This window comes from Lissotriton vulgaris, chromosome 12 (genome assembly GCF_964263255.1).
Source record: "Lissotriton vulgaris chromosome 12, aLisVul1.2, whole genome shotgun sequence".
In the NCBI taxonomy this organism is placed as follows: Eukaryota; Metazoa; Chordata; class Amphibia; order Caudata; family Salamandridae; genus Lissotriton; species Lissotriton vulgaris.
Window position 1 is genome coordinate 131,231,599 of NC_141700.1, and position 27,263 is coordinate 131,258,861.

The following is a 27,263-nucleotide window of genomic DNA, read 5'->3' on the forward strand; positions in this document are numbered from 1 at the left end:
CAGGTAGATAGAAGAGTGTCTGCCATGCTGGGATTCGAACACATGACATTCAAAATGCCTCATGTGTCTGCAGCAAGTATTAATCACTAACCTATTCTGAAGCTCATTCAGCCGGGCGGGGTATGATTTGCAGTTGTTATGTCGGAACAGTAGGACGAATTCTGATTTGTAGATTTATCATTATGGAGTTTTTTGTCATCCAGGTTTGTAGCTTTATCAGTTTTGTAGATTTATCAGGCAGGTTGGCCCAGTGTCAATGTCATCTACAGAAGCTGCTTTCATGTAACGTGAATGCAGTGCTTAATTTGTCAAATAATAAGGGTCTGGGCCCAAGATTTTTCTCAGGAAGGCACTGCTGCTTGTCCCACTTCAGAGTCCAGCGGCGCTGCCAAATACCAGTACAGCGACACCTACTTGCCTTTTACAGTCCTACAAATGTTAAAATTGGAACTTTACTAGGTAACCCAAAGCTTTAAGAATGGACCAAGTACCCTACTATTATTACTTTTTGTTGTATATTTACTTGATAAACACTTTGCTCATCTGCTTTTTTTCCCCAAAGAAATAGACTGACAGCGCCACTATGTGATGAACTGCATTAAATATGTGTCGGTGTTATGAAATAAGTGCCGGTGCTGGGCACCAAAAAACACCAGCACAAATTAAGCACTGCATGGATGTGATCAGCACGCTGGTGCATTGAGATGCTTGACTCCTCCGCCAAGGCTTATGGAAGCTCTATTTATAAATTGAATGAAGTGGGGACCATAATAAATTCCTGGACAATCAAACGTGATGATTTCAAGGTCAGAGCTGATGTTCCCAGGACTGAGAAGCTGTTACTTCTTGTACAGTATTGAGATGATCTGGCTCCGTGCCACAGAAGCACCGGGATATATAAAGAAATGTTGTCTCGAGGAGGTAAACCAACTTCTCGCGTGTAATAGCCCAGGAGATGGGCATCGCCATTCTCCAACAGATGGTGAAATAGTCAAGATCTTTATTTTGCGGCAACCTTTGTAGAATCCTTATTGGTAAGTCTCAGGAGATTGTCCATTTCAATAAGTGTCCCCATCTGGTTGACTATACACTGTTCAGTGGCTTTTCCACTCATGGGAGATAAGGGAGAGAATGGTAGCCGGTTAGTGTCTGCTTTATGCTTTGTTAGTAGTGGCGTGATTTGCCCAACTTTTGGAGCATCTGAAAATATGTCTTCCTTCAATGAGTTGTTGATCACCCTACACTACGATATGCAGAATAAACGGAATGCATTATTTACTAACTTGACTACCATCAGTCATCATACTAGAATATAGGCATCATATTTTTTTTGTTATATAAATGATTTTCAGAGATTATTGCAAACTTTATTCATGAGTTCGTTGGCGTTAGTGAGTTGGGCTTCTAACAGTGTCAGTGGAATTAAAGCTGTAATTTGTTCTCTTATCAATGAGACTTTGTTTGAAAGAAGTCTTGAAATTCCTCCCATATATCTTTCTGTTACCATTGGAATTTTATTGGAATACCAGGGCAATAAGTTACTGGACGGTAACCGTAACAATTAATAAGGCATACCTCTGCTGTGTTGGGTCCACAATACTTCTGCATGCCATCTGGATAATAACCATCTTTAGCACGTAACTCTCACAGGATAGCGAGGTCAATCAGCAATGGCTTACTCAAGTAAAGTAAAGTATGTTTATTGCATATGGTTAATTAAAACCTTTACAATTTTGATACATTAAAAAAATATATATTCGAACTGACATTGGATAAAAGAACATTGACATTCTATAATGTCAATATTTTTTAACTCCATGCGCGCTAGCGGAATTCCGCTCCTGCGCTGAGTTTTTGTAAATCGCACTTTACGTGACGAGCCCAGCTCGTCATCAGCGTGGAAGGGGTTAAAAAGTGGTGTTACTTTGTCTGTGTTCTGAGCCATTCGTTGCACTTCAGGCCTTCGATTTTGTGCCGTTGGTCACCATTTTTTCAGTGTTCAGTATTAGAAGGGTCGCCTTTTGAAAGAATCTGGCGGCCATGCAAGCTGTCTGCAGCTGGTGACTGTTCAGTGCTAACATGACAGCAGGGCGACATGTTCTGATTCGGAATAAACAAAATATGTGAAGTAGATAGTAACGTCTCAAATTGGTCAGAGATGGACAAATGCACAATATATGAGTCAGTGTTTCTTCTGCACTACCACATAGTCTGCAGACTGAAGTCGGCCATGTTTGCTTCCATGCAGGGATCTGGTCTTTTGAAGTGTAGGTTCCCAGCCTTATTCTTAGAAGCATTTGTTGGATGACTGGTGTTATGTGGTTGACTAAGCAAGGTTGCGGCGCACATCTCTCGTACGTGGCCAACACCATCCAGCCATGTTTTTTCTTTGCTAGTGCGGCTTTATCTGTTATCCAGGACTTTACTTACTCAAGGAATTAGGGCTATGTTATACGCTCAGAGACAGTTTACACAGACTTTTTGAAAATAATGTTGAAGTCCAAAAAGTTCTCCACTAGTTAGTACAAAAGAACTTTATTATGTGTAACTAAAATATTCTACATTCCTCACGCAGATAATTAGGGGCACAAGGTGCATGGATGTTTGGGAGGGGGCACCACATGTGTCCCCCAAGTCCCATAGCGAGGCCCAGGGGGGCAGAGGCCCAGCATAATCCCTATGGCGGGTCCTGAGCCGGCACCACCCCTGTTGTAGGGATTACTGTCCCACCGCTGTCCCGATGGGCTCCTTGAGCCCGTCGGAAAAGCATCAGTTGGTCCCTCCGCCCAATGCCTGTGACTACTGGATAATAATCCAGCAGCTGGGCCGCTTCTGTGGGCGTGGGTGATGTCGGTGGGCCTGCCACCAACGGCTTGTCGGTGGCAGGCCCAACGACATCGGAATAAGGCCCTTAGTGTTTATTAGAAGTGTCTGTCCTCAAAAGTGCCTGTAGGTACTAAGCACAAGTCAGGTTTAGCATTGAGCCCTATGACTAATGTTACTCTAGGGAGGAGCTGCGCGTCTTGCCAGAGGGGCCTCATGGCATTTCATGGGTTAAAAATGAATTCAGTTCTTTAAATGAGTTTCGCAAAGTTACTTCAAACAATCTTTAAAGACCAAAATCAATGGCCCAGTGTTTTTAGGCTGCTGTGACTTGGTGTTTGCTAATACACAGAATACACGCGGGAATATGCCCATATGCACTTGCCACAAATCAGTAAAGGATGCCCGAGGTGCCCAATGGATCCACCCCCCCCAGAGGCCTGGGTGACTTGATGGTGCCCTGGAGTACTGAGCAGCAGACAAGAAGTTTCCTGAATCATGTGCTTCCAATTTGAAGCACTTGGAGGAGTTTTGGCTGATAGAAGAGGAACCGTTAAAGGACCAGACAGGTAGTCGGCCTGGTCCTGGCATAAGGCTATTCGTATTGTTCTGATCTTGTGGGTGGAATGCAGGTTATGAAAATATTCTGGGCTTTCCCTGGAATAACTAAAGATAAAAATGGTCTTTCCTCACAGTAAATGTACAGACTCAAAGCTTCTGCCAAGGTTGACATTCTGTGGTGGAACACCCGATATGTGGCTGAGTTTCTTACCCACCGTGTTCTTTAAAAAAATATATTATTACTCCAATTAAAAGAATTAACCTGATAACTCTTTGGAGTTGCTGACTTTTATACAATTAACCACTCCATTAACAGATATTTGTTTCAAGTTGACCGATCTCCTGCTCAGGTGTGAAGATTGAAATTGCTTGAGAGAAAAGGTGGCCCATTTAAAGCGGGTTCTCCTAGTTGATGTTTTTTTTGCTGGAGCCCTTGAGATGTCGGGACAGCAAGGAACATTCAGTATTCGGCTGTGTGACTCAGCCACTTGATCAGATATGCACAAGCTGTCTAGGCCCTTTTGCTCATAGCTTGTACATCAGAGTATGGCAGCTGCTTCTCCATAAACAATTTCAAGTGTCTGTGCTCCGAAGCTACCCTCTTTCTGAACTCTCTGAACCCGTGGTTACTGTTCTTCTGGTTAGGCGACACATAAGGCATATTTATTATGTGCTTGTGTGGTGCAGCAACCAAAGTTACTGTGCGGCATTGCACAAAAGGGAGAACGCCATTTTATTAGTAATGGGCTGCTCCTACTCTCATTCCTGGCACCAGTGCACAAACAGGGTGCCCAGCACCATCAACCACCTTTGCACTATGGTGCAGAGGTAAGTGTGTGATGTCTAGCATAGTATTTGTACTGGAAGCACAGCTTTCCAGAAAAAAAATCCTCTGAATAGGCAAACAGTAAAACATTTGACAGATTGAAGTGTGCTGTACAGTGCTCACATGCAATGCGTGGAATGTCTTAGAAACATTTCCCCAAGTTAGCATATTCTTCCAAATTCTGTGTGCCTGTCTTAATATATCGGGCTTTGTGTCAAAAACTATGGACGCTTGTAATGATCTGCCCAAGGTACACCCAAGAAATACCTCCTTTACGTGAAGTGGCACAAAGCAGAGTAAAGCTCAATGTGTTCCGAGACAGGAGCATTTTGCGCTGGAAAGCATACCTTCCAGGACTTTTTGCTGCATTGTGTTACTTTACTTGACTTTGCACAGCGGAAAATCCTTGACAAATCTGCTCCATAGATTGGAATACTGAAAATGTCCAAACGTGAGCGGATTTCTGTATTTACACGTGTCCCTGAATGGACAGTGGAGTTGGTGCAAGGTCAGTCACACGTTGGGCCAGTGCTTAATTTGTAAAAAAATAAGGGCTGGAACCCACAGGTTTGGTCAGAAGTCCACGGCTGGTAGTGACGATTTGCTGAATACTAAGGCTGCGTAGTGTTGGTTTAACCTCATGCCTCTTATTTCTACCACCTAACACTCTCTACCGCCTTATCTCACTCTTGCAAGCTCTTTTTCATTCCAGCTTTATCCCCTTGTCATTGTATTTGTATCTTTCTCTTTCTCCTTCTTTCCTCGTTGTGTTATTTTTCCCTCTTGCTTAAAGTGATGAAAAAGATAAGTGTCGGTCCCTAAAAATAAGTGCTGGTGGGCCGTGTGCACTACCTGCAACCACCAGTTCAAATTAAGCATTGTAGGTGGTGGCCCAACCAGCCTTTCGAAGGCAAACCCCTTTGGAATGAAAGTGATTGAGTTCTATTTCAACCCTACGGGTTTGTCAAGAACATCAGCCTTTCTGAGGCACTTTTCACCCATGAGTTCCCTGCTTGGAGGCCGCCTCTGGTCATACTTGTCGAAGTTAGATTGGAATATCTGGCCCACTGTTAAAGAGCAGTGCAGAACATAGCAACAAGCCAAAAAGCAAAGATTGTGCCTCTGGGTTGAACAGAGCACAGTTGTGTGGGGATTTATTGTGTAAAGAGGGATGGGAAGACAAAAGGAGTGAATTGATGAGAAGAGATTGGTACTTGAAATAGAGGACAAAAAGAGATTTGTTACGGGACAGCTCCATGGAGTAAAGTCGTTATGGAAAACTTGTGCCTTTTGTGAGCCTCGAGTTGCGTGGAGGTTGTTAGGCCCTGGCTGGCAGCCCAGTCAATATTCCGGCCCATGCGTGAGGTGCTGCTCCAGCTATGGCCTGGTCAGTGAAGTCACTCACGTTTAACGGGCGTTCGGGGCCTTATCTGGGCAGACATCTCTGAGGCGCGGAGGTGTGAGCGGAAGGGCTGCGTGCGTGCGTAGGTCGCGGCTCGTCACGCGCGCCGTCAGCTGGCCCCAGCCGGGCTGCCGGAAGGCGCGCGACTGTGCTGACGCATTTCCTGTCCTTTGTGCCAAGAGTGGGCCTAGCTTGGGGTGGAACGCGCTGTGCCCGCCAGGATGCACCTTGGGGGGCTCGCGCGTGTGGCGACGCAGAGGCGGGAGGAGTCGTGGCCTTCCTGGTCCTGCCCGGGAGGGACCCTCAAGGAGGAAAGACGCTGGAATATGAGAGCTCAGCTATGGAAGGAGCGACATACCACGGACGGTGGTGTGTTACCGGCAGTGTGGCGCTGGTGGCTAGGATAAAGTGCATAACACCGCGAGGGAACCAAGAGAGGGGGCTCGGGGTGGGAGGGGATGGTGGTCTGGGGGAGTGTCTCCTGTTGGCCAGGAGTAGTGTAGGGGAAGAGTAGGGTGGCTCCCACTATTCTTAGTGCACCCCCCCCCCTCCCCCCAGGTTTGTATTTCTTTACTTGTGATAGGTCTGGGCAGGGTGGCTTCCACTAATCTTACCCTCCTGACCAGGTTTGTATACTTGTGATAGGTCTGGGCAGAGTTTACACTAATTGGAAAAATGGCAACTACTTATGCCATTGATTTTGATGTGGTGGCTATGTTATGCATCACACAGTTGCGACCCCATTGTAACACTTTTCTTCTATTTTAAAATGTTAATGGAAAAGAATTTGTATCACAATTGATCTCTACTTTCAGCAGATTAAGCTATCCTAAATTATGGACCATACAGGCCTATGGAGCACTTCAGGGATGCATCGTCAAAGCATCATAACTCCATCTTTCGGCTCACCCACTGAAATACTCTAGCTATACGCTGCCTTTCTGCTTCTCTCTTCTTTATTTCCCCAGTCAGGTTATGTAGTTCATACTTATGGATTAAAAAAAGCATCATATTCTGTTATCCGGCCTACCAGCTGTGTGACCACAGACCCAATCATGACCTTCAGTAACTCACTGGGTATTTGCTAAGTCACCCTGGACTATATTTTCATAGGAAAAACATCATAACGCACCATTCTAACCATATAATCTGAACGAGAACCAGCAATTAAACAATAACCTGAGCAATTTGTAATGTATGACGCACTATATAAATAGTACAGTACAATAGAATATGTAAACCTAAAACTTAAACAGCAGTTTAGATAGGGGCAACTTGAGCTTAGGCCTTACACAGTGTCTCAGAAGGCACAATGTGCTTGGATTCCGCTTCGATGAGCGTTGATTCCCATAAACGTAATCGTACATAAGCATAGTAAGATGATGAGCCACAGTGACAGCCGTGACTGACTGATCACATAAGTGATAAAGAGGCTGATCTGCTAAATGCCTCTGGGCCTCCGCTTTTTATGATGGTTATCTCTGAGACTGCAACAGCATTAAGTCTAAGTAAGAAGGGGAGAACCCCCCGAGCATCACAAGATGTGGATTCGGCCCCACACTGGTAGACATGGTAGACAGATCCTAGGTAGCTCCATCCCAACCGCAGCCAGATCGGTGTAGGCCAGGTTTTTGTATTCAGCTCCATGTCTTCTCCAAAGTCAGGGAAGCCTGAAAGTCCTTACCGGCTTCTGCAGGTAATCGCCAATCTTACATTGCATGCAATATCTCTTCAGATTGGACACCTTGCATACAGCTCGGTTTCCATGGCCGCCTGATACATCCAAAAAGGCCTCATCCCCACCCCTCAGCATTTCATCTGCTGCCAGCGTCATTCTGTCTTTAGTATTTGTGATAGAGCAACAGCTACCTTCTGTCATGAATGGGGGGGGGGGGGTGTCAATTAGGGCGATCCCACGGTCCAATTTGGTGTCATAAAAATACATGGGGAGCCCCCGGTGGGCACATAGATGTCAATCCAGAAACTCAAACCAAAAGTGAGACAAGCAAAGCTTACTAATCAGTGGCAGAACTTTAATATGTGTAGAGTGAGACTAGCTCAAAGACAGATGTTTGAACTGAACCTGTAGAAGGTTTGAAAGGAACGTAGCAGGGACAGTGGCATCAGCTTAGCGGAGGAAGTAATGCCCCACTAGGGCCTATTCCCCTCATTTGTGTATAAACATCAGGGGTATTGTGTTGCCGACTTGTGCGCACACTGATAACAAATAAATAGACTTCCTCACTATGAGCAACTGTACTAGAAGCTTCAGCATTTCTTTTGCAGGCAGAGCATTATCTTGGCATTGGTTTTTGATGCTGCAGTCTGTGCAGGTAAGAGCGATGGAACTGGGGATTTCGACAGACGACCACGAGGGAAACGTAATTATTTATTAATTTCCCCGAAGTTTTCCCATGTGGTCGTCTTTCGAAACCCGCCCACACGGCCCCACTGCTCTTACCTGCACGGGCCACGGCTGGGTATTTGGGTTTCTGTATTTTGATGTTCCCAACTATAAATGCTAATTTGGGGAGTTAAGTGCTTCTCCTGAGTGCATGTGTTACATATGGCATTCTTTCACTGGCCTTCTGGGTAATTAATTTAAAAAAAAATCCCATTGGAAATAAACATTTATATTTTAACGGTTTTATTTATTTTTTACTGGTATTGAACCGGTGCTCACTAACCACTTGTTTCTACCAGTCTGCTTGTACACAAAAAATACCTCCTGGCATTTCATGGATTTTGCATCATCAGTACTTTTACGTTTTCGTGGGAATAAAAGCAGGAGCCTAAAAAAACAGAAAACCGAAGGCAGGGAGGGAGCACATTTGTGAGTTCCATAAACAGTAAACTACTCTCTCCATGAAAAAGCATCCACATACTGCAAAAAGTTATGAGAAACAACAGCCACATTTATATAGCAGGGACATTGAGCATAGTTTTGTGTGCATGCATTTTACTTTCACAAATGCACTTTGCTGCACATATTTGAGAATAATTATTAGGCTTGGGCGGAGTTCCTCGTGACCAAAAAACTCAGCTGCGCTACGCGTAGTTCCGCAAGTGGCGGAATGCGTTAGGTCGTGCTTTTCACGCTGATTTTTACCACTGGGTGTTTGTAGCGGAGTTTTTCGGAACACCATGCACTACGCGGAGCGCGAAGTGGGAAAAGCTCAAACTCTGCAGGCGGAGTGGAATTTCATGCCCAGGCCTAATAATTATTTGCATATGAAGACAGCCATGTTTCTAAAAAGAATATTTATGCTGTAGGAATACCAGAGCAAAACACTTCATATGTTTTTTGAGAATTGATTTGAATTAAAAAAGGATCAATGCACCATGCTTACATCAATATACATTAAGACATGTTAAAGGACTTTTGATCTAAACAAGCATTGGAAATGCAATAGGTCTCGCATTAGGAAAGTTTGAGCGATTGGTATTGTGAATGACACTTTTTTTATTTATGTGTTGGTTTTGAAAATAGCAAAATTAATAGCTTTGTCAGTTACAATGTCAATAGTTTTAACTTTCGCAAATGTGACACCTATAGCATTTGTAATGCAATGTGTGTTTTATTTACGTGACTTAGATGTATTGATATTACAAATAACAATGGCTTTTAATTTTGTAAATAATTAATACTTAAATAAAAGTTATTGTCATTTATAATGGCAATACCTTAAACATTTGTAAATAACTTTTGTGAAGATTATGTTCAGTGTATTTTATTGTGATGAAAATCCAAGAACATTGCATTTGCACCTACACACACACACAGCCACACACAGCCACACACACACACACACACACACACACACACACATATAGATGTGGTGGTGGTGGATCTGGGGGATATGGTGGTGGTGGATGTGGTGGTGGATGTGGTGTTGGTGGATGTGGTGTTGGTGGATGCGGTGGTGGTGGATGCGGTGGTGGTGGTGGATGTGGTTGTGGTGCGGTGGTGGTGGAAGTGGTGGTGGATGTGTTGGATGTGGTGGTGGTGGGTGTGGTGGTGGATGCGGTGGTGGTGGTGGATGTGGTGGTGGTGGATGCGGTGGTGGATGTGGTGGTGGATGTGGTGGTGGTGGATGCGGTGGTGGTGGAAGTGGTGGTGGATGTGTTGGATGTGGTGGTGGATGTGGTGGTGGATGTGGTGGAAGTGGTGGTGGATGTGGTGGTGGTGGTGGATATGGTGGTGGTGGATGCAGTGGATGTGGCGGTGGATGTCATGGTGGATGTGGAGGTGATGCTGGATGTGGTGGTGGATGTGGTGGTGATGGTGGATGTGGTGGTGGATGTGGTGGTGGATGCGGTGGATGTGGTGGTGGTGGATGCAGTGGTGGTGGATGGGGTGGGGGTGGATGGGGTGGTGGATGTAGTGGTGGTGGGCGTGGTGGATGTGGTGGTGGTGGGTGTGGTTAAAGTGTTGGTGGATGTGGTGGTGGTGGATGCGGTGGTGGTGGATGTGGTGGTGGATGTAGTGGTGGTGGATGTAGTGGTGGTGGATGTAGTGGTGAATGTGGTGGTGGTGGATGTGTTGAAAGTGGTGGTGGATGTGGTGGTGGTGGTGGATGTGGTGGATGTGGTGGTGGATGTGGCGGTGGATGTCATGGTGGATGTGGATGTGGTGGTGGATGTGGTGGTGGATGTGGTGGTGGTGGATGGGGTGGTGGTGGATGGGGTGGTGGATGTAGTGGTGGATGGTGTGGTGGTGGTGGGTGTGGTGGTGGATGCGGTGGATGTGGTGGTGGTGGATGCGGTGGTGGATGCAGTATTGGTGGATGGGGTGGTGGTGGTGGTGGAAGGGGTGGTGGTGGGTGTGGTGGATGTGGTGGTGGTGGGTGTGGTTAAAGTGTTGGTAGATGCGGTGGTGGTGGTGGATGCGGTGGTGGATGTAGTGGTGGTGGAAGTGGTGGTGGACGTGTTAGATGTGGTGAATGTGGTGGTGGTGGATGTGTTGAAAGTGATGGTGGATGTGGTGGTGGATGTGGTGGTGGTGGATGCGGTGGATGTGGTGGTGGTGGATGCGGTGGTGGTGGTGGATGCAGTGGTGGTGGATGGGGTGGTGGTGGTGGTGGATGGGGTGGTGGATGTAGTGGTGGTGGGTGTGGTTAAAGTGTCGGTGGATGTGGTGGTGGTGGATGCTGTGGTGGTGGACATGTTAGATGTGGTGGTGAATGTGGTGGTGGTGGATGTGTTGAAAGTGGTGGTGGATGTGGTGGTGGCTGTGGTGGTGGTGGATGTGGTGGTGGATGTGGTGGATGTGGTGGTGGATGTGGCGGTGGATGTCATGGTGGATGTGGTGGTGGATGTGGTGGTGGATGTGGTGGTGGTGGATGCGGTGGTGATGGTGGATGCAGTGGTGGTGGATGGGGTGGTGGTGGTGGTGGATGGGGTGGTGGATGTAGTGGTGGTGGGTGTGGTGGATGTGGTGGTGGTGGTGGGTTTGGTAAAGTGTTGGTGGATGTGGTGGTGGATGTGGTGGTGGATGCGGTGGTGGATGTGGTGGTGGATGCGGTGGTGGATGTGGTGGTGGATGTGGTGTTGGTGGATGCGGTGGTGGTGGTGGATGTGGTGGTGGTGGATGCGGTGGTGGATGTGGTGGTGGACGTGTTAGATGTGGTGGATGTGGATGTGGCGGTGGATGTCATGGTGGATGTGGAGGTGATGGTGGATGTGGTGGTGGATGCAGTGGATGTGGTGTTGGTGGATGCGGTGGTGGTGGTGGTGGATGCGGTGGTGGATGCGGTGGTGGTGGTGGTGGATGCGGTGGTGGTGGAAGTGGTGGTGGTGGATGTGGTGGTGGATGTGTATGTGGTGGTGGATGCGGTGGTGGATGTGGTGGTGGTGGGTGTGGTGGTGGATGTGGTGGTGGATGTGGTGGTGGTGGTGGATGTGGTGGTGGTGGATGCGGTGGATGTGGATGTGGTGGTGGTGGATGCGGTGTATGCGGATGTGGTGGTGGATGTGGAGGTGGATGTCATGGTGGATGTGGTGGTGGATGCAGTGGATGTGGTGGTGGTGGATGCTGTGGTGGTGGATGCTGTGGTGGTGGATGCGGTGGTGGTGGATGCGGTGGTGGTGGATGCGGTGGAGGTGGATGTGGTGGATGTGGCGGTGGATGTCATGGTGGATGTGCAGGTGATGGTGGATGTGGTGGTGGATGTGGTGGTGGATATGGTGGTGGTGGTGGATGCGGTGGTGATGGTGGATGCAGTGGTGGTGGATGGGGTGGTGGTGGTGGTGGATGGGGTGGTGGATGTAGTGGTGGTGGGTGTTGTGGATGTGGTGGTGGTGGGTGTGGTTAAAGTGTTGGTGGATGTGGTGGTGTATGTGGTGGTGTTGGATGCGGTGGTGGGTGTGGTGGTGGTGGTGGATGTGGTGTTGGTGGATGCGGTGGTGGATGTGGTGGTGGTGGTGGATGCGGTGGTGGATGTGGTGGTGGTGGAAGTGGTGGTGGATGTGTTAGATGTGGTGGTGGATGTGGTGAAAGTGGTGGTGGATGTGGTGGTGGATGTGGTGGTGGTGGATGTGGATGTGGTGGTGGATGTCATGGTGGATGTGGAGGTGATGGTGGATGTGGTGGTGGATGTGGTGGTGGTGGTGGATGCAGTGGATGTGGAGGTGGTGGATGCGGTGTTGGTGGTGGATGCGGTGTTGGTGGTGGATGCAGTGGTGGTGGTGGATGGGGTGGTGGTGGTGGATGGGGTGGTGGATGTAGTGGTGGTGGGTGTGGTGGATGTAGTGGTGGTGGGTGTGGTGGATGTAGTGGTGGTGGGTGTGGTGGATGTAGTGGTGGTGGGTGTGGTGGATGTAGTGGTGGATGAGGTGTTGGATGTGGTGGTGGTGGTGGATGCGGTGGTGGTGGTGGTGGATGTGTTGGATGTGGTGGTGGTGGGTGTGGTGGTGGATGTGGTGGTGGTGGTGGATGTGGTGGTGGTGGATGTGGATGTGGTGGTGGTGGTGGATGCGGTGTATGTGGATGTTGTGGATGTGGTGGTGGATGTGGCGGTGGATGTCATGGTGGATGTGGAGGTGATAGTGGATGTGATGGTGGATGTGGTGGTGGATGTGGTGGTGATGGTAGATGTGGTGGTGGATGTGGTGCATGTGGTGGTGGTGGTTGCGGTGGTGATGGTGGATGCAGTGGTGGTGAATGGGGTGGTGGTGGTGGTGGATGGGGTGGTGGATGTAGTGGTGGTGGGTGTGGTTGATGTAGTGGTGGTGGGTGTGGTGAAAGTGGTGGTGTATGGGGTGGTGGTGGATGCGGTGGTGGTGGTGGTGGATGTGGTGTTGGTGGATGCGGTGGTGGATGTGGTGGTGGATGCGGTGGATGTGGATGTGGTGGTTGTGGCGGTGGATGTGGTGGTAGATGTGGTGGTGATGGTGGATGTGGTGGTGGATGTGGTGGTGATGGTGGATGTGGTGTTGGATGCGGTGGATGTGGTGGTGGTGGTGGATGCGGTGGTGGTGGTGGTGGATGGGGTGGTGGATGTTGTGGTGGTGGGTGTGGTGGTGGATGTGGTGGATGCGGTGGTGGTGGTGGATGTGGTGTTGGTGGTGGATGCGGTGGTGGATGTAGTGGTGGTGGAAGTGGTGGTGGACGTGTTAGATGTGGTGGTGGATGTGGTGAAAGTGGTGGTGGATGTGGTGGTGGTGGTGGATGTGGTGGTGGATGTGGCGGTGGATGTCATGGTGGATGTGGAGGTGATGGTGGATGTGGTGGTGGATGTGGTGGTGGTGGATGCAGTGGATGTGTTGGTGGTGGTGGTGGATGCAGTGGTGTTGGTGGATGGGGTGTTGGTGGTGGTGGTGGATGGGGTGGTGGTGGTGGATGGGGTGGTGGATGTAGTGGTGGTGGGTGTGGTGGATGTGGTGGTGGTGGGTGTGGTGGATGTGGTGGTGGATGTGGTGGTGTATGTTGTGGTGGTGTATGTGGTGGTGGTGGATGCGGTGGTGGATGTGGTGGTGGTGGTGGATGTGGTGGTGGTGGATGCGGTGGTGGATGCAGTGGTGGTGGATGCGGTGGTGGTGGAAGTCGTGGTGGATGTGTTGGATGTGGTGGTGGATGTGGTGGTGGATGTGGTGTTGGATTACATTGAACCTGCATGTATCAAGTGCGGATTATACAATATAAAATAATGATTTATTTTGTGCTGACTCGCAACCTTAACCAGCCATGATCATTTAGAAATAAATAAGACTATCCACTTAGCTGTGTGAATACAGCACATTCTACAGCCGATAATAAAAAGTCACCAACACAACTAAATAAAGAGCATGAAAAGACAAATAAGAAAGCTGGTGAAAAAGAAAACACATTGCCCAAAAAATAGTGCTTCTGCAAACTGCATATATTGTGCAAAAAGAAACGGAGCATTACTGACAAAGACCAATAACTTACTTAACAATTCCTTTAAGCTAAAGAAATCCATTGCAGCGCACGTTCAGTGACTAAAAATTGAAATCAAAGCAACCACATTCATCCATCAAAAGAACAGCTCAAGAAGGCTGTATGGTGGGCATCGTAAATAAAAAGTGCACTTTACACGGCCGGCCGGCCGTGAAACTGAAAGCACGGTCGGCCGGCCGTGAAAGCCTTTGATCTGGCAGGGGGTGGAGCGGCACCAAGCTGGGCAACAGATGGCTGGCGATTTGATGCTGTGCACGCGCATCGGGCACAGCACCAAATCGCCAGTTAGTTAAAGTTTGTTTAAAGCCCTATAGTCTCGCTTCTCTATCAATGCGCATGCGCATTGATAGGTCACGAGACCTAAAAAGCAATGTAGATCACTTGGCTACTTTTGGGCTCGGCTCCTTAGTTGAAAGACATCATGTAACCACATTATTTTCACAAAAACAAGTTGTGAAAAATGAATGAGTTTTTTGATAGTTCTCGCTTTCTTATTATGGTAACAAGTCTCATTTCGTTTAAGGCACTCAGTGTAAATGTTGGAAAATAAATGACGTTGTGCCTGAGATGGTTGGGTAGAGTGATGAGAGTGGCTGCAAATGAGGAGGCGTACCAGGATTCAATTCAAGAAGACTCTTGAGGGAGGCAGCAGATTTAATTTGTCTGGCAAACCAGCCTCCAAATTAGATTATTTCAGTTGTCGTGGGTGACTTGATCAAGACTGAGATGCTAGGCTGCAACTGATAAAAATTAAAATAAATCTTTGAAGATTCTTAAAGCTGTTGAGCTGATTTACAATTTGTGTGTCTGGTCTGGTGCTGGTTGCATATGGAATCTAACGAGGATCTCCCTTTTGTAATGGAAATGAAGAAAATGAAAAAAAGCAGATAGAGTGCAAACAAATGTCCAAAGGCGTCAAGGTGCTGATAGTGGTTAGTCTTAGGATGGAGGAGAACACTGAAGAATTCCAAGATCTTCAGGTCCTGGGAACATCCGTTAAATAGTAAAAAACCTAGTTTTTAGTTAAGTTTAAGTTTTTAGAGTTTATGGGAGAGGTTAAAGTGGAGAGTAGAAAAACGAGGAGAAAAACAATTACTATTCTGTTACAAGAAAGGTTCTAGACAATTAATTTCATGATCGGCCGGTGCAGCAGATAGTACAAAGAGAGGTGGGAGCCATAGTTCTATCTTAAAAACCTTGAATAATTGATGTGTCTTTTTCTGCACACTTTATAGTCTGAGAGGTTTTGTCATTTTTTTGTAGAGAGGCATGTGGTTTCCAGTAAATTGAGACCAAAAGCAGCTGACATAGGTGGATGTGGGATTGGTGAGTGTGCCTGTGAGGTCTTTTAGTCTGTGTGTGTTGTATTCAGGGAAGCTGGGACACGCGGACACTCAATGAGTGCCATTGTCGTCAACTTATTTTTCCAACAAGCTTGCTTAACCTTTGTCTTTGTGTGCCCACCTTTAATAGACTATGGCACAGTAGATCACTTTCACATTTAGAGGCACTAGTCCAGTGAAACATCTGAATGTACCAGGCAAACCCCAAAGCAAGTAAAGTAGCACTTCAAATTTTACCTTAAAAGCCTCCTTGGCGATGGCATCATCTGCATCGTTTCGTTTCCAGGGTCTTTCGGGGTCTGGGAACTGTGAGCCTTGGAGGCTGGTTCCAAAGACGTCAATGTAGAAGAAGGCATAGTCGCCGTTGCTCAACCCCTCTCTCCAGGCTTGCAGCATGAGCTGTCGGAAAATGTCCGGGGTGCAGCAGATATAGACAACTAGGAAAAGAAAGTAGGAGACAAGGTGAGGCCAAACATAAAAGTGAACAATCCAAAACGATATTCAAGGTGCCTTACGATCAGCAGCCCAATACGCTCATCAGAGAAAGTCTTACAAGACAGCCTTTAAGTTGCGAAAGCAACCACGCTATCATAATCTACTGTAGTAATCTTCAATATCACATCTCTTTCTCTTCTTTCTCCATTTGTGTTCACCCCCCAAGGATGTGCGTTCAGTGGATCAAGCAAACTGGTACCCGATCAGCAAAGAGAGGCTGTGTTACCTTCACTAGCGTTCTTGGGACAAAAGTAAGGAGGGCGTGCATCTGTTTACATGTGGCACCTGCGTTCCTAATGGGTATTTTAGCTTATATTCAGTGCCACCTGCTTTATGAAGGGACCCAAATCCTTGTCCACACCTGCTTTGGGTGGTAGGAAAGCGATACCAAAGGGGATGATGGACGGAGCGTTTGAGCAAATCAAACCCTCACCCCCAGTCAACTGATCTGGGTAATCCATTATCATTCTTTAGCTCACTCCACCACCCCAGTTCAGACATGGCCATATGCAAATCAGCCTGACCCTGTGCCTCATGGGAACAGTCCAGCCTGAACTGCCAAGCCATGTCTTCCCTGGACCGGAAACAAGCATCCTGGGACCGGTTTCTGGCTAATCAGCCGTCATCAGCCAGGCTAGCTTGAATCCAGTGGCAAGCTAGCCACAGACACTCTACCATCATGCACCAAGAATTTAAAAAAAGCATATACTTTTGGAGTTAAAAGTAATGAAAGAAGTAGCCATCTATTGAGAGAATTGCATAATGTGAAATCAGAAGTCTTGGGACTAAATCTGGCTTCTCAACTTGACCAAAATGTGTGATCCTAGGCAAATATTTTGTTTTAAGAGACTCCATTTTCTTTGTTGTCACATATGTGTAATGTAGTGTAATATAAAATCACACTTATATAGCGCTGCTATCGCTCCAAGGAGCATCCTGGCGCTCACATCCAACCCCGCTGGAAGAGGCTTGGTGGACAGAAGGCAACTTCAACGTATTGCAAGCTCTACACTAGTGCCCTACAAGCCACATCTGAGAGTGAGAAGATCCAGGTCTTCAAAGATTTCCTGAATTCGCTCTCCTTGGCTATATGCCGAAGGTGAGCTGTCAATTTGTTCCTAACTCTTGCTCCTAGTACAAAGAGAGTTTTCCCCCCTTTGGTGGCCAGTCTGAATCTGGGAGTTACCAAGAGGTTTTGATTGGCAGACCTCAAACAGCGTGCTGGCAGATAGCGTTTGAAGCCATTAGACAAATATCTTGGTCCTTGGGAGTGGAAGGCTCTAAAGGTGATGACAACAAAACAATTTGCCAGTACTGTGCAATGGTTAACAAAACTTTATGTAAAAGAGCTATTAATTGCTCTTTCCCAAATGACCACTCTTTCAGTCAAGGTAAGTTATAGAAAATCTTTTGTTGATCTTTATTTGTTAATTTTAACTTCTTTTGTAAAAATATTTCTTGTTTTTCTTGTATTTTTGTTTTCAGCTATATACAACATTAAACATCATTTAACAATACAGAGGAGAAACAGATTCATAGACAGGGGGCTTGATCACTGGAGTGCATTGTACAACATTTACACACAAACTCGACAAACGACATAGACACCAGACAACAAGTGAACACTGATCAGTACCTAAAGGGATTAGGGCGGTGGTAGTTGGTGGCGCGATTTTTTAACAGTTTGTTCAAGAAAATCAAATTTGTTATTATCCTATGTAAAGTTTAACCTATTTACAATCAAAAAACTAGTTGAGGCCAACTTAATGGGTACTGCCCTTTGGGTATGTGACAAAGGCGAGACAATCGATTTTAAATAAAACGTTACGATTTCCAGTTATTACAAACAATTGGCCAAACCACTGGCCAAACAGCCACAGAAGTGGCGCCAACTAACTAACACCTTGGTCGACGCGTTTCGAATCCTAGTTCGTTCAAAAGGATTCTCTTCAGGACCATACACATTAAATCTGTGAAAAACAATAAATGAAAACAATCTGTCAGTAAAAAACAAAAGAGAGGCTCTCAACTTTCGTTCAGCAACAGCACACACTCAGTAAATTACCTGTCAATGATTTAACTGGGGCTTGAGCGTGCGATGGGCTGAAAAGAAGTTCAAAAAATACATATTCAGAATCATTTGACTGAAAGATCGTCTCAAGTTTTGTTAACCATTGCACAGTACTGGCAAATTGTTTTGTTGACTACTAATTGGGCGCAGCCTTACTGTGCCTCACGCCAGACCCGTTTAGTTACCTGTCTGAACCAGCGGGCGCCGGCCCGCGAGGTTTTTTGTGAGAGACCCAAAGCAGTCTCTTTTTTTGAATAAAGTGTCTCCACAGTGTGTGGTTTGTGGCAAGTCGCCACTCTGTGTTTCTGTTATCACATAAATTGTCATTATTGTTTGTTTCACTACACTTTCCTTTTATTATTATTTTTTATCACTCACTTTTGATTGCATGAATGATTGTGGATGCATTTCCTGAAAGATCTATCTAGATAGATTTATTAGACCATTCAATCTACATATAATGTCAGAGGAACAAACATTCGCGTATAGCGAAGATCACATTAGGAAACTTCTGAAAGACCCTCCTTCGTTCGGCTCTGCCACACTTAGCAATTCAGCTCAAATCAACAATGAATCAGACAAACTGGTCCGCCTAAAGAAAAAACAAATAAGGACAGACCTGCATGGCCACTACCTACTCCAACATCTTAGGTCAGGTACTATACCATCTGGACTAATAGTGAAAAACATACCAGTGATATTTACTGAGGATAGTGTGTATAAAAAAGGCTTTAGTTTCATAGAGACTAAATGCAGCCGAGACCTTATGGTCTTAACCATTGAAACTGCTCAACGATTATCAAAATCCCAACTTGAAGAAATCGAAAAACTTGAGTCTGAAATAAAATCGAACCCCTTAATTCAGGATTCAAAGATCCTACTTGAAAAAGTTGAAAAGGAGATACTCGAATTTAAAGATTTTACTGTCCAACAAAAAGATAATAACTTTGAGAGAGACAAACGTAATTTCACCTTCGAAAAAGCTTATCCGTATCTTCAACAAGAGTTCTATACTAGGCCTGAAGCAAGACGCTTCCTAACCGACAACCAGGGAAGATCTCGTACAAAATACCTCACTTTTTCCGACACCTCATCTTCAGGAGGGAGCGATTCTGAACAAGGGACTTCCCGTCCGCAATATAATCAAAGAGGTGGATTTCAAAGAAATTATCAACAACAATATCAATCGAATTATCAGCCCAACTACCAAAATCAACAACAACAATCTTTTTTAGGACAGGGCCAGCCAAAGCCCCGTGGAAAAACAAGATTCAACCAACCATGGGAGATGTCAACAAGGAGGCAAAATTACAAGAATTAATACCTTATCAAAAGTCCTCAATCTTCAATCTTTCACAAACTGTTCTAACTTCGTCAGAAAGTAGTGTCCTAGAAAAGGGACTCTCTTTTGTACCATCTAAATTCACAAACTTTGTTAGATTGAAACTTGAGTTTATAGAGTTTTGCCGAAAAATTCGATTGATCACCTTCTTTGCGGACAAGGAGAGCCCACCTCAATTTGAAATAACTGGTTTTAAGAAAAAATCAAACTTCTGCCCTCCTGCACATAAGATACCAAAGGAGGTCACATACTTCGAGAAAACTATTCTTTCAGCCTTGGCTGCGCAAGAAAAGAAAAGAAACGGATACACCAAACCAAATTTGTCTCAAGAACAGAAATTGGCATTGCAATCCATCAAACGCAATGAAAACATCATAGTCAAGCAAGCCGATAAAGGCGGATCGATAGTAGTCTGGGGAACAGATGAATACATCTTGGAAGCAACCAAACAATTGTCGGATCCTAAATGTTATCGAAAAATCAATATGGACCCCACTTCGGAATTACAGAAAGAACTAGGCCGGATTTTAAACAATGGACTTGAACAAGGGTTTCTTGGCAAAAACGAATTTAATTTTCTATCCAATAAGAATCCTCGGATTCCATTGTTTTACGTACTCCCAAAAGTACATAAAAATGAAAGAACTCCTCCAGGCCGACCCATAATTTCCGGATGTGATTCCTTATTCGAACCAGTCTCGAAATTTATAGATTTCTTTTTGAAGCCATTCACACTCACGGTTAAATCCTTTCTTTTGGACACTACGGACTTCTTGACAAAATTTGAGCAAATACCATTTACTGAGAATCAAGACCTTCTAGTGAGCATGGACATAGTATCACTCTATACCCAGATCCCTCAAGATCAAGCATTGGAGGTATTAGAGATTTTTTTGGATAAACGCGAGAGCCCGTCGAAAATTCCAACAGAATTCATATTGAAACTTGCCAAATTAGCATTAACAAAAAACTACTTTAAATTTGGCGAAGATTTCTATTTTCAGATAAAGGGGGTCGCCATGGGCTGTCCTTTTGCCCCGGAATTGGCGATCCTCTATATGAGTCAATATGAAGAGACTTTCATTCACAACAACAACCCGTTCCAGCAGTGGATCGGGGGATGGGTAAGATATATCGACGATATCTTTTTTACATGGTCAGGGACTTCTGAACAACTAAACCAGTTCCACGATTGGATCAATAACAGGACAAATGACATCAAATTCACCCTCCAGACTTCTAAAACGAGAATGGCCTTTTTGGATGTCGAAGTCTACTGTGTGAACGGACAGCTAGTCACTACTTTATTCAAAAAAGACACTGATCGCAACAAAGCATTGGACTTCTCAAGCAGTCACCCAAGGAGCCTAAAACAAAACCTCCCAGTAGGACAGTTATTGCGCATCCGCATAAACTGTACCTTTAAGGATGAATTTATGGATCATGCGAATGTCCTAAAAGAAAAGCTCCTAGCCCGTGGCTATCCAGCCAAACTACTTAAACAAGCTATAAAACGAGCGTGGTGGACGCCACGAGAAGAACTACTTGTTAGAAGACAAAAACACCAGCAACAACGCATTGTTTGCGTGTCGACATACTGCCCCTCGTCCAACCTTCTTAAAAAGCTGATCCATCAGAACTGGCATCTACTCAAAGATCTGAATACTCAATTTACGGAATCTCCCCTGTTCGCATACAAAAAAGATAAGAGCATTGCCAACCACATTGTACGAGCAGCCATTCCTAAGCCAAAGACATTGACATTACGGGACTATGTGAACCTTCCACCTATCACTGGCCACCGCAAATGTGGCACATGTCTCTGTTGCACTTCCACTTTAGAAGGAAACCTGTTCCAGCACGCAGGGATATCTTGGAAGCATGAACAATTTACTAACTGCAAAACAAAAAATGTGGTGTATGGCATTCTATGCCCTTGCAATAAATTGTATATAGGAAAAACAGCTCAAGAAGCACGACAAAGGATGTCCCAACATAAGTCCAGAATAAAGAAAAAAGTCCTCACAGCCCCATTGGTTCAACACTGGCTCGATGAGTCACACGAGGAACAAGATTTCAAATGGACTATAATATCTAAAATAGACCATGACCCAAGAGGCGGAGACGTAGAGGCTAAACTACGACAACGAGAAGCCATGCTGATTCTCAAATTTAACACAACCATACAAGGTTTGAATGAAATGTCCGAACTGTATAGTCTGTGATACTGAAGTTTTACTTCCTTGCCTCAAGGTTCCTTATCCTCGTTGAAACGACACTACTGTCATCTCTCCAATCGGCTTCTGTTTATAACTACAAATCCCATGAAGTTTAGCGAGTGGAACCCGGAACAATCCAACCCGCCGTCGGCGGATCACCTTAAACTACAAACCCCATGATTCTCACATCATGAACACGGAAGCAGCTCCTACTTAAAATGTAATGATCCGGTTAGACTTGCATCGCGTTTACAGCTGATCGCGACCGAGCCTGGAGGAGAAAGACGCACCGCCTCAGGTAAACTAAGCCAATGTCAGACGTTTTTCCATGCAAGTGATTCACGACTATGTACCGCCGTTTAAATAGATCAGTGGGTCCCGTGACTGGCCCGGCCACGCCAATCTCTGCTCTTAAGCAGACAACTGTTATCACCTTTCCTGCACGGAGTTAGGAGTCCACCATGGCACATTCTGAGCAGCTGTTTCTTAAATTTCAGATTGAATCACGAGGCCCGTCAGAAAACACAAAACAACCAGTGGATGACGTTTACTTGTTGGATTTCCCCATGTGGATTAGGACATGACATAAATACTTCTAGTGAGTATCACAGACCGCCGTCTCCTTTGATATTGAGACGATCTTTCAGTCAAATGATTCTGAATATGTATTTTTTTAACTTCTTTTCAGCCCATCGCACGCTCAAGCCCCAGTTAAATCATTGACAGGTAATTTACTGAGTGTGTGCTGATGCTGAACGAAAGTTGAGAGCCTCTCTTTTGTTTTTTACTGACAGATTGTTTTCATTTATTGTTTTTCACAGATTTAATGTGTATGGTCCTGAAGAGAATCCTTTTGAACAAACTAGGATTCGAAACGCGTCGACCAAGGTGTTAGTTAGTTGGCGCCACTTCTGTGGCTGTTTGGCCAGTGGTTTGGCCAATTGTTTGTAATAACTGGAAATCCCAAAGTTTTATTTAAAATCGATTGTCTCGCCTTTGTCACATACCCAAAGGGCAGTACCCATTAAGTTGGCCTCAACTAGTTTTTGATTGTAAATAGGTTAAACTTTACATAGGATAATAACAAATTTGATTTTCTTGAACAAACTGTTAAAAAATCGCGCCACCAACTACCACCGCCCTTATCCCTTTAGGTACTGATCAGTGTTCACTTGTTGTCTGGTGTCTATGTCGTTTGTCGAGTTCGTGTGTAAATGTTGTACAATGCACTCCAGTGATCAAGCCCCCTGTCTATGAATCTGTTTCTCCTCTGTATTGTTAAATGACGTTTAATGTTGTATATAGCTGAAAACAAAAATACAAATAAAACAAGAAATATTTTTACAAAAAAAGTTAAAATTAACAAATAAAGATCAACAAAAGATTTTCTATAACTTACCTTGACTGAAAGAGTGGTCATTTGGGAAAGAGCAATTAATAGCTCTTTTACATAAAGTTTTGTTAACCATTGCACAGTACTGGCAAATTGTTTTGTTGACTACTAATTGGGCGCAGCCTTACTGTGCCTCACGCCAGACCCGTTTAGTTACCTGTCTAAAGGTGATGACAAGCACCTTAAATAGGACACGCTTATGAGTATGTATGCACCTTCCAATAGTACATTCAGGGTGTACACTAAAACAATTGTCTGATGTAGTAAGGCGAAAAGCTTCTTCATGTTAAAACAATACCTTTTGTATTTTAAAGAGAGTATCATATTTTCATACGATGTTTGTTGCATGGTTTAGATGCCATCTGTTTCTCATGCACAGGCTGTTAGAGCCCAGCTAGCCCTTGGCTCAGCTCTCCCAGTTAATTTGTTGGCTTGCCCACCTCTACCTACCTAAATAATATAACAATATTCACTACTCAATATTCAGGGCCGCCGTCCACCTAAAAAGGCGAAGAGAGAAGAGCTGCTTCTAGACATCAATCAATCTGACCCTTTAGCCCACAGCTATACAACAAGCCTCGCTTGAACAAGGGAAGGGATCAAAAGAACTTAGGAGATCAATCGCTGGCACTCCTTGCCAGTAAATATGGAACACGCTTTTATGAGCATGAGAAAAGAACGTAAACAGATTAAGGGGGCAGTGAATCGCATACCCCAACTATCAGGCATGGACAGCTTCACCTAAGCCTGAAAAAGGAATTCAAACATCTTGGATCAGTCAGTCTCCCACCCCAGCTACAGACAAAAATCAAGCTCCCCTGAAAATCAGGAGCCGAATAAACAAGCATTTGCAATGCAATAGGTCTAGCATTTGCCAGAGTTTAAGCTATTGGCATTGTAAATGCCAATGCCTTTTATGTATATGTTTTGTACATTAACACATAAATAAAAGGCATTTTCGTGTACAATGCCAATAGCTCAAACTCTTTGTAAATGCGAGACCCATTCAAAGAAGCGGCAACCATTGTACTGGGCTGCATAGAAAGTGAAAGTGTGCATGGCGCGCTGAATGTTGCAGGAAAGCATGTCGTGCCTACAGTAGGAGAAACTATTTAAAGAAAAGTGTTTACAGACTGAAAAAGACTCACCATTTAACAACCAAAATAAAAGGGCCAGTCCTCAAGGAAGGTTACGAATAAAGACAAGATGGTACTAAGGAGGGACTAACAAGCCTATTAATGAATCAGAAGGCAGCATTTTTGAAGGACAATGGCACAAGCCAATGACAAATATAGGCGGAGAGTGGACAAGCCTTAGTGAGTGCTGGAAGAAAGACAAAACACATGAGGTGGTAAATGATTCTCAGCACTTGTCCAGAAATATTGTGCAAATTCCCTGAACATGTGAAGGACAGAAACACCTTATCGGGTGTTCTTTAGGCATGGCACAAAATTGCCCTAAACACGAGAAGAGAACTTGGGGCCCAATTACGAGTCTGCCGGTCTGAGGTCCGCCAGTCTTGTGGTGGCGTGGCGGTTCAGCAACTTCCACAACGGGGCTGGGACTGCCATGGGACCGCCGCTGCTGCCAGGGAACCGCTGTTCTCTGGAGGTGGCGCAGCAGTCCTAAGGTTGGAATATGCTTGGCTGGACAGCCATAGTCCCGTCAAGCATATTACAAGTTTCCTCTCTGCCGCGGTTTTCATGGTAGCTCTATCGCAATGAAAACCAAGGTGGAGAGGAAACAAAGGGGGCCTCGTGCCATGTGGATGCCAAGTGCTACATAAATACAAACCTTTTTCCCTCCTTTATCCTTCTCAATCCAAAAAACTGATTAATATCCACCACTCAAATTACTTTCATATTTCACTATACTAATTCACCACTAATCCTTATGGGTTCCGGAGTAACGTGCTACTCACCAAGAAAGTGGTTCAACTCCCCATTAGGGGTAACAAGCGCCATATAAATGCAAACCTTTTTCCCCTCTTCTATCCCTCCGCTATCCTTCTCAATCCAAATAACTGACTAATATCACCACACAAATTGCTTTCATATTTCACTATACTAATTCACTACTAATCCTTTATGGGTTCTGGAGTAGAGTGCTACTCACCAAAAATAGCGCTTCAACACCCCATCAGAGGTAACAAGCGTTATATAAATGCAAACCCTTTCCCCTCTTCTATCCCTCCGCTATCCTTCTGAATCCAAATAACTGACTAACCTATCCAGCACTCAAATTACTTTCATATTTCACTATACTACTTCAACGATGATCCTTCTTGGGTTCCGGAGTAGCATACTACTCGACGAAAAAGCGCTTTGACGCCTCGTCAGGGGTAGTAAGCGCTATATAAATGCAATTACAATACAATACAATACATAGGAGGGCACAACACGTGCCACCCTGTGTGCATGGACACCAGTTCCTGCAGGCATGGACTTAACAGTCCATTCCATACAGGAACCTTGTGTGACGTTCCCATTGTGGTGCCTTTTTCAAAGGCACAGCCGCCTTTGAAAGAGGCACCGCCACTCCGCCCGCCAGACCACGTCTAAGTCATAATTAGGCCCTTAATAATCTGTTATTCTCACACTCCTGGCCATGAATGTGCAAGTATCATCTGCTAAAGAATGCAATGTATAATACAACTTTCTATGTAAGTCACTTCTACTTCATGGTCCATAGACCTGTAATAAGCTTCGTCTAAAGATAAGAAGAGAACATGCACATATAGAACTTGAAACTTGTTGTAGGAAAAGAAGATCTAATTGGCTACCTTGGCTTTGCTCAAGGAATTGTTAAGAGAATCCTGGTGTGAAACTTGGGAATAGGAAGGGAACTCAGAGTGGGTAAGAGTGGTAGACCAGGAGATACCCCTGAAAAATATCCCCTTTCAGATCAAACAATACATGCTATATTAATTCATGCCATCATTTATTTTAGGAACTGATTAAAGCACACTTCAAAAGCGAAAAAATTAGGAGCAATCACAGGGAGCTCACTGAAAATAAAATTCAATTTCAATACACTTCCCCTCAACTACAATTTCTGATGGGGAAAACCAGATGTATGACATTCAAGATCAAGTGACAAAGTCAGGCTTGGAAAGTGTCTAGAAACCTTGAAGTGTGGGTGCAGGCAAGGATGAGGCAGACCCATATCTCAGATGGAATGTAGTCTTATCCGTATGCCTTCTACTTCCAAAAAAGGCAACAGAGGCAGGGCCCAAGTATGTTTTGGAGCATTTTGTTACGTTTCAATGGAAGCCTTATTGATGTTTATTCAACAACAGCTGAAGAAGGCATGCTAATGGGACTTCATAGCTAATATCACCTGCGGCCCGTGCAGGTAAGAGCTGTGGGGCTGGGCGGGGCGATTTTGACAGACCAGGGAAAATTATTTATTTAATTTCCCCTCGTGGTCGTCTGTCGTATCTCTCCTTATCCCAGCCCCACCGCTCTTACCTGATGGGCTGCGGCTGGCTAATAGTAAATGTGAGTATGCTAAATGTCAAGATTCTACACAGGGAGCAGAAAGACTGATTCCCACTGACAGATATTTGTGCCTCTAGGTTCTCTCAATGTATGAGATACAACCAACATGGCAACGGTGCATGATTGTATTGTACATTTGCTATCAAAACATATTTAATTTCACAATATTGTAGACAGAGGCTAAACCAGGTTGCACTCTAATGGGACATAAATGCACCCATGCCCAGAGTGCCACTTGGAGCAGATCTCTGTAGGTTTTGATCATTTGCCTCCGCACACAAAATCATGCATGTTTACCGAGTACGTCTGTCGAATGGCATTAGATCCAGAGCAAGTCTCTGTGTCCAAGAAGGACACACCAAGTGCACTTCTTTCTCCTGTGAGTGGCAACTCTCAATATTTACTGGTTGAGAAGAACTGGCAGCGGTGGCATACACTGATTGTAATAGAAGAATTAGGTATTTTTTCCTGTTACCTTTATTTTGAGAGTTGCCTACCAGCCTGTCCTGTTTACAAAGTTCTGTCAATTCCTTTGGACTGGGTCCTTTGCTCCATTTATTTGGGATGATGGCACTACTCAGCATTGACATGAACAAATGTTGTGGTACAATACTGTGGACAGAATATGGAAAGAAAAAATATCGAAAGGTATGTGCATATAGGGAAGTACAGATTTACTATTCCTAACTCCACATCTATGTACCCTGAAGATGTATGTTCCGCATAGGTAAATATATGTGATGTAGGTATGGAACATCTAGACTTAATTACCTATCTATTATTTAGCAATATTTTGTGCTCAATATTTAGTACCACCAATATTGTGTGCATACCTAAGGGATATAAGTGTGCAGGTATATTTGCTATGT

At 45.0% G+C, this 27,263-nt stretch overlaps 1 protein-coding gene across 1 annotated transcript in view; it reads right to left on the bottom strand.

Annotated features, from left to right (window-relative positions):
• Positions 1-27,263, bottom strand: part of NPR1 (natriuretic peptide receptor 1) — a 790,721-nt gene that overhangs the window by 562,428 nt on the left and 201,030 nt on the right. Inside the window, exon 2 of the mRNA XM_086947572.1 lies at positions 15,612-15,811. Coding sequence (XP_086803698.1) covers positions 15,612-15,811 — 200 coding nt within the window. The remainder of the gene's footprint in view (positions 1-15,611; positions 15,812-27,263) is intronic.